The sequence below is a fragment of the Hyaena hyaena genome, unplaced genomic scaffold, assembly GCF_003009895.1.
Source record: "Hyaena hyaena isolate Hyena2069 unplaced genomic scaffold, ASM300989v1 scaffold_296, whole genome shotgun sequence".
Lineage (NCBI taxonomy): Eukaryota > Metazoa > Chordata > Mammalia > Carnivora > Hyaenidae > Hyaena > Hyaena hyaena.
Window position 1 is genome coordinate 801,505 of NW_024080931.1, and position 10,768 is coordinate 812,272.

The window sequence follows — 10,768 nt, forward strand, 5'->3', positions numbered from 1 at the left end:
AGCACAGGCGTGGTGCAGAGTGGGCCCGTCTGACCTGCTCTCCCATGGCTGGAACCCTTCCAGGGCCACCCACAGTGAGGTACAGCAGCCTCGATGAGGCTGTGAGGCCCCCAGCCCCGTCCCGCTGGCCTCCGGCCCATCCAGCCCCTCCTGCGTGGTGTCGCGCCCTGGATCCCTCTCCACTTGTCCAGAACGCCATGTCCCACCTCGCCTTCCCCTCACAGGTGCAGCTGGTGAATAACTCCTTCAAAGGAATCAAGTACTTGCGGCTCAACACGCTGGCGTCCCTGGGCTATGCCGTGGTCGTGATTGACGGCAGGGGCTCGTGTCAGCGAGGGCTTCGGTTCGAAGGGGCCCTGAAGAACCAAATGGTAACATGTCATCACCGTCTCTCTGGGCCTTTCTGTGTGGTGAGGGGCGCCCTGGGGCTTGGGGGGAGCCCTGGCTGGGGTGCCCGCCATAAAGAGGGCACCCGTGGGAACCAAGGCAGATGTCCACTTTGATGCTCCCATTTGAGCGGCACCCCAGCTGGTGCCTGAGGCCCAGATGAACCAGACACATAGACACATCGGTACAGGGACCCCCCCGACTCCCGCCATCAGCAGGACGTCCCAAGGGCTGGACAGGGACTGGTGGCTGTAGAAGTGGTGCTGATGGTGATGGTGGTGATGGTGGTGAGGATGGCGGTGATGGGGATGGAGGTGATGAAGGTGACAGTCATTGAGCCCTTAGCAGGTGGCAGCCTCTGAGTGCAGGACACTCAGCCTCCCGTTTCCTCTGTGGCCGCTGTAAAACGGGCCCTACTGTGCTGACAGGGATGAGGGGACAGAGGCCCAGAGCACGGACGTGACGGTCGCAGAGCCAGCCTGGGGGAGGTGGGGCGGGGCTGGCGCTGGGCCTGTCTCTGGTCCGCAAGAGGCAGAGGTGGGATGTCCAGGCGCGCATGCGCAAGGAGTCCTCTGAGAGGTGCCCGGCCTTGTCCCCCAGGGCCAGGTGGAGATCGAGGACCAGGTCGAGGGATTGCAGTTCGTGGCCGAGAAGTACGGCTTCGTGGACCTGAGCCGGGTCGCCATCCACGGCTGGTCGTATGGAGGCTTCCTGTCGCTTATGGGGCTGATCCACAAACCCCAGGTGTTCAAGGTGGGTCCCGGCCCGTCCCCCCTCCTGTGTTCCTGTGTGCCGGCACCCACCTGTGCCCCTCGGAACCCCCCCCCCCGAGAGGCATCCCAGCAGGGGCCTTGCCACGTGGCTGTTTCTCCCCGCAGCAGCCCCGTGGGGCCGAGCCCCCCTCCTCATTGCCCGCCACTGCTGACCCCAGGATGGCATCCGGCTGCACAAAACCCTGCCAGCAGCTCTCTGTGGGAGGCTGAGCCCGGGACCCCAGCCTCGGATGGGCAGAGGTGGGGCATGGTGTGAAGAGCGTCGGGGGAGGGGCCCCCAGGCCGGTGGCGCTGTCAGGGCACCGCGGGGCGGCGATGAGGAGGAGGAGGCAGGAAGGCGGTGGGACCAGGGAGGGGCCGATCGCGGCCTGAACGTACTCGTTCAGCTCACCCGCCCTCCCTCGACGGCGCTCTGTCCACGATCCACGGCGGGCCCACGGTCCGAGGGCCCCTCCCCTGCCAGCCCCCCCACCCCCCCCATGCATGCCCGCTCCTCACGTCCTTCGGGGGAGGCCCCAGGGACGGCCGGCAGGCAGGCGAGGACTCCAGAGACCTGACCTGTGTGTGTGTCTCTCTCTCTCCCCCCACCGCCGCCTCTGCCTCTCCAACCACGCCCTGTCCGCTGTGGCCCCCAGGTGGCCATCGCAGGCGCCCCGGTCACGGTGTGGATGGCCTACGACACTGGGTACACTGAGCGCTACATGGATGTCCCAGAGAACAACCAGCTTGGCTACGAGGCGGGTTCGGTCGCTCTGCACGTGGAGAAGCTGCCCAATGAGTAAGGCCCTGCCCGCCCAGCCCCCTTCTCTCCCAGCACCCCTCCCTGGCCTTGCCCTTTCTGTGCCCGAGAAGCCGCTCTGGGCTGGTCCTCCATGACGCTGGGCGTCCACGGTTCCTCCCACCTTGGCACCCCTCGCCCCCCGAGGGCCTCCCTTCTCACTGCCCCTCATGGGGGCAGGCCGGCCTCCTGGGGCTCTTGGAGGGAGGAGGCCTCAGCCCTGCCCTTGGAACGATGGGAAGAAGGCCCTACAGCCCCAGTGCCTTGCACACACCGGCCTCCCTCGCTCCCCAAGCACGTATCCCGCTGTGAGGCTGTCGGCCGGTCTTGAACCTGACCAGTCTCTGTTCTGTGGGACTTGACATGAGGGAGTTCAGGACACGAGTCCACGTGGTTGTAACATCTTGGTCGGGGGGAGCGTCTTAGACACACTGTGTCACGCTCTGGTACCAGCCTCCGTCTCTGAAGGAGGGGACCGTGTCATCACCTCTGGTGTGGCTCTGGCTGGCCAACGGCCGCCCTGGGCCCAAGCCTTCAGGGCCGGTGCGTGCCGACCCCGCCTGGGCCCCCGGTGCTGGTGAGGCTGCTTTCCGTGGTCTGGATTGTGGCCCAGGCTCCCTGGGGATACCTGGGGACAGCCACGCGGAAACCCCAGTGCTCTGGGCTGGTCCGTCCAGTACGGAAGCCACAGGCCATGTGAGGCCACTGGATTTAAGTTCACATTAGTTTATAGCCACTGAACGAATAAGTGCGTCAAGGCAGATTGGTGGCTGTGGGGGATTGGGGTGGGGGGGGAATGGCTGCTAAAGTCAGGGGGCTTTGCTGGAACTGGAGGTGGTCACAGAACGCTGGGAATGCACCAAATGTCCCTGAACTGTTCAGTTTAAAACAAAGTATTTTTAGGTTATGTGAACTTCACTTCGGTAAATTTTTTAAAAAATTTTACGTTTATTTATTTTGGACAGAGAAAGAGAGAGACAGCATGAGCAGGGGAGGAGCAGAGAGAGGGAGGCACAGAACCCAAAGCAGGCTCCAGGCTCTGAGCTGTCAGCACAGAACCCGATGAGGGGCTCAAACTCATGAACCGTGAGATCATGACCTGAGCTGAAGTTGGATGCTAAACCGGCTGAGCCACCCAGGCGCCCCAATAAATTATTTTTTTAAATCCATTTTTTATAAAAGAAAATTCCTGTTCCTCGGCTACTCTTGCCACATTTTAAGTGCTCATGTGGTGATGCTGGTGATGACAGCATTCGGTGGGGCAGGTCTAGAACATTCTATCAACCAGCAGTGCCATGGCGGCTCTAGACGCTTCCCCATAGCTCAGGCGTTCCACACACACAGTGCCCCCACCTCGCCTGGAAGGGAGGGGGAGTCTGCAGACCGCCCCTGCGTTCTGGCTGCTCTGGCCGCACCCCGAGTGAAGAAGGTCCCGCCTCAGACGCTCACGCAGCCTTGCCTTCCAGGCCCAACCGCCTGCTGATCCTGCACGGCTTCCTGGATGAGAACGTGCACTTTTTCCACACAAACTTCCTCGTCTCCCAGCTGATCCGAGCCGGAAAACCTTACCAGCTCCAGGTGGGTGGCCCTGCTCCCCCACAGCTGGCCTCCTCCAGCCTTCTCCAGGCCCCATGTCCCCCACATCCTTCCGCGATCCCTACCGATCACAGGCGGTGCCTGGGTACACCCAGGGGACAGGCGAGACCCACCCCAGCTCAGCCTGGTGGAGGGAGGTCAGTGTTCTGAAAATGATGGCTCACACGCCACTTTATCTGGAACCCAGAACCGGTACAAGGTGCTGAAAGCATCTGTGTGAGACGGGGACTGGAGAAGGGCTCCCCGAGGGGGGGACATTTGAGGGTGCTAGAGTACTGGTGAGATTCGGCCTGGGTGTGGGGGGCCGCGGGCAGACCCCAGGCACAGGACACCGGCAGCGACAGCAGCGCGGGCACAGGAGACCAGGCGGCTGGAGCAGGCAGGAGAGAGTTGGGGGCCAAGGTGGGGCTTTGGGCGGGGCTTCCGCGGTGGGGGCGGGGCCTCGGCTGGATTTTGATTCAAGGGTGAGGACAGGTGTCAGCCAGCCTCCCGTGTGCCTCTGGCTGCCCTGTGGACAGGGTCCCATGGGCAGAGGGACGTGCCCGTAGCCCGTTGTCCCAGCAGGAAAGGGGCCAGCAGAGTGAGCTGGAGGCCTGGTAGGCTCAGGAGGAGTTTGGGAGGTGAGAGGACAGATAGCATGGCTGCCACCCCAGTGCTTCTGCCTCCCAGATGCCACCACACGCCCTGTCCTCAGGGAGTGCCGTGTTGCCAGTTCAACAGACGGGGAAACTGAGGGTTGCAGGGCAGGGGGGCAGGCCACGGGGACCTGTGGCTGGGCACGCCTTTCCAGACAGGGCCGGCGCAAGGCAGAGCTTGATCTTGGGAGGCCCCCCAGCTGCACGTGCTCCTTGAAGACAGGCCAGAGGCAGCTGCCTGAGATCAGGGTGAGGCCAGCCAGGAAGCAACCTCAAATGTCTTTTTTGAGAGAAAGAGAGAGAGAGAGCATGCGCATGTCCACACAAGCAGGGAAGGGGCGGGGAGAGAGAGAGAAACTCAAGCAGGCTTCACCGTCAGCAAGGAGCCTGATGCCGGGCTCGATCTCACTACTAAGATCATGACCTAAGAAATCAAGAGTCGGACGCTTAACCGACTGAGCCACGCAGGCGCCCCCTCAGACAGCCTATTTGAGTGTGAAATCCCCAGCCGGGTGGCTGGCCGTTTGTGGTAGGTCCACTGACCTCGGGCCTTTCCTGCTCGTCTGTGAAATGGGAAGGACACCCCTGTTTGCGGGTGAGCCTCCGGGGCCAAATGGGTTTTCACGGGAGAGCGTTAAAAACACAGGGTGGGCTCGTAGTCCTGCGCCCCGGGCTCCCGGGGAGGAACTGAGGGCGGGAGCGGGTCAGCACACGAGGGAGGTGGAACGCACCCCCCTTTTGTATCACAGTTGTGCTGGGAGGCTGGCGCCCTCGCACATCACACTTGTCGCAGGCCAGGCCAGGGCACAGCGGGGAACTGCACGGCCCCTTCTCCCTGCCCTCACAGCCGAAGGGAGGAGGGGGTGACCAGGCAGCCAGGACCCGGGGTGGTGTGAAGGGCCTGTCACAGGCAGTGCTGGTGCCCACAGCGGGGAAGGAGCGAGGCCCGGGAGGCTGTAGGGGCGGCAGGACCGGGAGGCGGGTCGCGATGCCAGGCTGGCACGTCCTTGCAGAGCTCTGAGCTGTGGACGGTATGATCAGAGTTGGGCTTCATCCAGGGTTGGATTAAAGATAGCAAGGGAGGAGGAGGGGAGAGCTCTGGGCACTTAGATGTGTTCTGGAGTAGTGGACGGGGGCAGTAGCCATGGGCCTAGAGAGGACAGAATAGCTCACAAACCCGTCTTGCTGGCAGGAAGGGGCGAGGAATGGGCTCCCTGGCCCTGACACCAGCCAGCCCTGTCCAGCTTGAGACCAGGGTTGGGGACTTTGGGAGAGTCTGGAGCACTTTTCAAGGCTGTCCCATGAGCCCTCACGGTTTGGGACCTGTTAGGGTGCCAGGGCCCTGGTTTCATGATCAGGCCCTTCGCCGTGCCCCCACAGGCCTGGACGTCTGCCCCACCAGCTCTCAGGGCCCGGGTGATTCCTCAGGTGTGGCCCTTGGCACCAACATGTCACTGCCCCTTCTGGGGATAATCCCCCTCGGGTGGTAAGACAAAGCCTGGGGTGGACGCCTGCCTTGGGGGCCACAGCTTGTGCAGTCCTAACGGGGCCTTTTGGTGAAGTGGAAGTGACCCCAGTAGACAGCAGCAGGTGACCCTGGATGTGGTGCAGCCCCCGCCCGGCTCCCCAGGTTTGGGGAGCAGTTCCTAGCTTGGGGGAGAGACTTGCCCTTGGCAAGCCATTGAAAGGACCTGCAGAGGCCCCAGTGCTTCATCTGGGTTTTTTTGGGGGGGGGGGGGCGTGGTACGTGTGCAGTCAGGGAGCTTGTCACCTGCCCAGAGTGGCGCAGCAGCACGTGGGTGGAGGAGGGGGACTGGAACCCAGGTCCGTCAACCCAGGGGCCCTGCTCTTTCCTCTCCACGATCCCCCAGGAGCCCAGGGCCAGAGTGGGGACATCACAGGATGCCGGGGATGGCGAGCACCTGGGGCGGAGTCCCTCCATGCCCCGCCCCCATCCGTGCCTTCTCTGTCCCCCCAGATCTACCCCAACGAGAGACACAGCATCCGCTGCCCGGAGTCCGGCGAGCACTATGAAGTCACGCTGCTGCACTTTCTACAGGAATACCTCTGAGCCCCTGAGGCCTGGGGCCTGCACCTTCAGAGCACAAGTGGCTTCGCCGCCGCCGCTGAGGGAGCGGGCGGGAGGGGCGAGTGCCCCCCCCAAGGCCCCTCCCCGCAGCTCCTTCTCCCTCGGCCCCGCTGGACAGCCCCACCCCGGGGGCCTCCGCCTTCGCTGACCCCGCGCCTTTTATCATTGTTTTAATGCTCCTGGCTGTTCTGCCTGCTGCTTCTCGGTCGGTCGCCAGAGTGGCGAGATGAGGCCCAAGTCCAAGAGGCACGTCCTCAGGCCACCCCCTCCTCTCCAAGTTGTCCGGGAGCCCCGACTCCATGGGACACGGCGGGGGGGTGGGGAGACAGGGGCCGAAGACACTGGGAGGGGCCGGGCCTCCATCGCGAGCCTCCCCCCCACCCTGGCCCCAGGACGCCCAGCGGCCACATGGCCACACGGAAGCATGCGACTGCCTTTCCCTCCAGCCCCGCCCACTTCATGTTGCGTTTTGTTCGGGGGCGTTTTTTGACGATTATTTAAAAGACCGAGCAGAGGGTGCCTAATCCGGGGATGGGGTCCACCGCCAGCACCTGGTGGGCACCCTTCCTCCCCGCCCGGCTCTGGAGCCACCTGCGCACACCCCCGGGCTCAGAGCCCGGGATGGAGCCGCCCCGCCTCAGGGTTCTCCTCACCCTTCCCCTCCCGCCAGGACTTCTGCTGGGGGGGCGGGCAAAAAGAAAAACAAGCAAAAAACTATAACAAAAACCACACACACACACAAACGAGAAACCCCACCAGAAACGAACCACCTCTACATATTATGGAAAGAAAATATTTTTGTCAATTCTTATTCTTTTATAATTATGCGTGTAAGAAGTAGACTCATTAAACAGTTCCAGACAGAAGCGCGCCCACCTGCCTCAGGTTCCTTCCCAGCCCCGGGGCCACTGAGGGCTGTGCCTCCGCCTGGGCCGGGCCACACGCCCCCCTCCTCCCCACCCCCCCGTCAGACCGGCCCCCCCACAGGGGACAGCCCCAGGGTCCCGGTGCAGCCACGGCAAGTCGCCTAGGGACCCCTGCCTGGGGTGTCGCGGCCGGCCCGTCCAGCCCCCGGGCTTCCTCAGGGCCACAGCGGTAGCCAAGGTGCGGATCCTTCTGGCCGTCCCTGTGGCCCGGCGGCCTTCACTTCCTTTAGTGCCTGTGCTGTCTCCGTGGTTGGGGGGTCAGGAAAGGAGAGCGGGCCATTCCCTTCACGACTGTCCCCGCAGCCCACACCTGGGGAACCCAGAGACCGCGCGGCACGCCGGTCCTTGAATTCCCCGCAGCAGGACGATCTGGCGCCTCCACCCACCTCCGTAGTTTGGGAAGCTCCGCTTTTATTTTTAATGGCTTAAAAAATAATAAAACTTCAGTGCAAAAGGATATACAGAGAAAAGATGCCTTCCCTCCAGAAAGGTAATCACATCCCAGTCTCTTATTTTTAATACCTGTTTTCTATTCCTGCCTATGAATGTGCCCTAATTTATTTTGCCAGGCACCTACTGAGGGAGAACAGGTTATTCCGGGCTTTTGGTCTGAATCGGTATAAGTCAGGGGTCAACAGACTTCCCCCCTAAAATGCCAGAGAGTAAATATGTTAGGCTTCGCAGGCAAGACTGCCGGGGATACAACCACTCTGCTCTCCTAGTTCAAAAGCGCCCACAGGTGATATGTAAATGAGGGGGTCTGGCTACGTGCCACTAAAACCTTATTTACAAACCCGGGCAGCTGGCCAGATTTAACCCACAGGCTGTAATTGGCCAACAGCCAGTATAAGTGATACGTAACAGCCTTATACATACTTTGGTCATATATTTGAGTTTATAGGGGTAAATTCCTAGAATAATCAAAAGGCATATTTGATTTTGGTTTCACGGAGTATTGCCAAATTGCCTTCCAAAGAGAACACCTCAATGTAAGCTTCTCCAGTAAGCGTGAAGTATTGCCTGTTTCTCCATTTCTTCACCAGTATTAACTGTTACCAATTTCTTTTTTTTTTTTTATCTTTGCTAATCTTAGGGTAGAAATGTGGCATCTCACTGTAATTTTCTGTGTGGCAATATTTTCATGTTTTAAGATACTTGTTTACTAGTGATCATTTGCCCACCTTTCTTTTGACCTATTGGCCTCATTGATTTGTGGACACTCTTTACATATGAAGGCAATCAGTCCCTTGTCAGCCATTTGCAAATTGAACTATGTTGTCGATCTCCCCGTGTGTTTTACAGGTAGGAAGCTCAGCCAGTGAATGTCTTAAAATCAGTCTGGGGAATAAGTCTTTCACTTAAAGTGAAGGAGGGGACTGGTCACAAGTCACAAAATGACAGAAACTGGTGGGAGAGGACACTGGGCGTGCTCCAGGAGCCTTGGCAGCTGGAAACTGGCATTGGTTTCAGAGCAAGAACTCTTCGTCAGAACTTTCTGCCCCTGCCTCCCGCGGTCAGTACTCAAGATTGTCGTGAGACCGCAGCTACTGGCCAAACTTCAGTCACATTCCTGCCCTGACAATGAGCCCCAGAAGTGTCGGTGGGTGCCAACAGGAAGGAAGGGTGGGTGACGGCCAGCCACAAGAGGACAGGTGTCTGCTGGCAGAAAGTCTCAGTTGCAGAGGTGGCAGGGAGAGGCATGTGGTTCTTCCAGGCTGCTACATGGGCCACTCTTCTTCACCGCCGGTGGGGCACCCGTCGGTGAGAAGGTCCCTGGTCCTGTCTGAGGTTGCCCGCGCACATGCCCGCTTGCTCTCCTGCTGGAAGAGCTCCTCTCTTCCCTAATTGGCAAGAACCCATAGGCGATGGACAGAAAAGCCTGTGTCCTGTTGGTTGTAGATACTTTCCGGTTCGTCATTGGTCTATCAGACAGGTTTATGGTATTTCAACACAAACAAGAAACAAAAATGCACAAAAACTTTTAACTCTGGACACACAGGAAGTTAGAAAAATAGTTGAGTCCCAGGTGCCCTTCACGCAGCTTACATCTTCCCTAACCGCAGTCCATTGTCAAAATCAGGAAACTGACAAGACCACAATGCAATTAACCAGACCGTATACCCGGAGTGGATTTTATCAGCTTTTACATGTGCTCACTGGTGAGCCGGTGTACATGTCTTGTCTTTTTTGTCGCCTGTACAGATTCCTTTCACCAACACCCCGATCATAATAGAAAACTGTTGACTGTCCAGAAAGGAGCTCCTCTGTGCATCCCTGTGATGTCCACCCTGTTTATGGTGTCCTGAACAGAGAGACAGATGTCTGCCGTTGATATTTGTGTCATCCAATGGCTTCCTTAAGGATTGCTACATTTCACGTCATGATTAAGAAGGATCTCTGGAATAATTTTTTTTTCTTTTCATCTCTCCAGTTCGATTTTTTTTTTTAGGCAAAAAGGAAAAACATGCACATGCAAACCTGCCTCTCTTCAGTAGGACTCTCAAACAGGTCACCACTGAAGTATCTTGTTAGCAACCGCACTTGGCCGCTAATTGAATTCTTCCTAGCGATGGGCTGAATGTCAAACACGGCAGGGGAGGTAACGGGAAAGGCATCAACAGAATTGTGCTGTGTAGAACACAGAAAGAGTAGACTGTGATCATCTGGTTTGTGGAGCCATTTCTAAAAGGTCCAGAGCAGACAGCTGCAAGGAGAAAGAAATTTCTTCATGCAAATAGGTATCCTGAGTTAGGAGAGGCTGCCTGTAGCTGGAGGGCTGGAGGCTGGGTTATCTGCGGAGCTGTCAGCCTGCTCAAAGATCCTCCAGACCTCCCTGAGGTTGGCCTTCACCTCCTGTGTCTGAGGTCCTGAAAGTTTGCAATAGAGCTCAGCTTAGGGGTAACCTGTAAGATTTTCTTTCTGGATTCTGTTCTTTCAAGTCAGGAAGGACTAGGGAAACAAATCTAATTCTGGACACTCCGGGCCTCGCCGCTGTGGTGTTTTCTCGAAAACTTAAGCGATCTGTGACCAAAACAATTGGGGGGGTGGGGGGGAAGCTAGGATTTGGAGTCCTTATAAAAATGTCACCTGCAAAAAAAAAAAAAAAAATGTCACCTGCATGTCCTCAGTTGAGTATCCTGACAACCCCATGAGGTAGGGACTGTTTTTGTTTTAGTTTATTTATGTATTTATTTTAAAGTTTAATGTTTTATTTATTTCTGAGAGAGAGAGAGACAGCGTGAGCAGGGGAGGGTGGCAGAGAGAGAGGGAGGCACAGAATTGGAAACAGGCTCCAGGCTCTGAGCTGAGCTGTCAGCACAGAGCCTGATGCGGGGCTCGAACCCACGAACCGTGAGATCATGACCTGAGCCAAAGTCGGACACTTAACCGACTGAGCCACCCAGATGCCCCTTTTTTAGTTTATTTTGAAACAACCTTAGGCTGACGGAAAAGCTGCAGAAATAGCACAGAGTTCCTAGATGCCCCTAACCCAGCTTCCTCTCATGTGAACATCTTAGGTAACCGTGGTTCCATCAGGTCATCGAAGCCAGGAAATTAGCTTCAACACAATCCTAGTATCTAAC

General features: G+C 58.2%; 1 protein-coding gene across 8 annotated transcripts in view; it reads left to right on the forward strand.

Annotated features, from left to right (window-relative positions):
* The window catches only part of DPP9 (dipeptidyl peptidase 9), a 37,423-nt gene extending 30,299 nt beyond the window's left edge, over positions 1 to 7,124 (forward strand). For 7 of the 8 annotated variants that reach the window (XM_039247525.1, XM_039247526.1, XM_039247530.1 and 4 more), the window contains 5 exons: positions 225 to 371; positions 988 to 1,140; positions 1,796 to 1,938; positions 3,405 to 3,516; positions 6,148 to 7,124. In XM_039247525.1, the coding sequence (XP_039103456.1) occupies positions 225 to 371; positions 988 to 1,140; positions 1,796 to 1,938; positions 3,405 to 3,516; positions 6,148 to 6,240 (648 nt within the window). In that variant the 3' untranslated portion in view covers positions 6,241 to 7,124. Of the gene's footprint in view, positions 1 to 224; positions 372 to 987; positions 1,141 to 1,265; positions 1,401 to 1,795; positions 1,939 to 3,404; positions 3,517 to 6,147 lie in introns of those variants that run through there. The other variant, XM_039247527.1, reaches the window with a different exon arrangement.
* Positions 7,125 to 10,768: the final 3,644 nt, after the last annotated feature.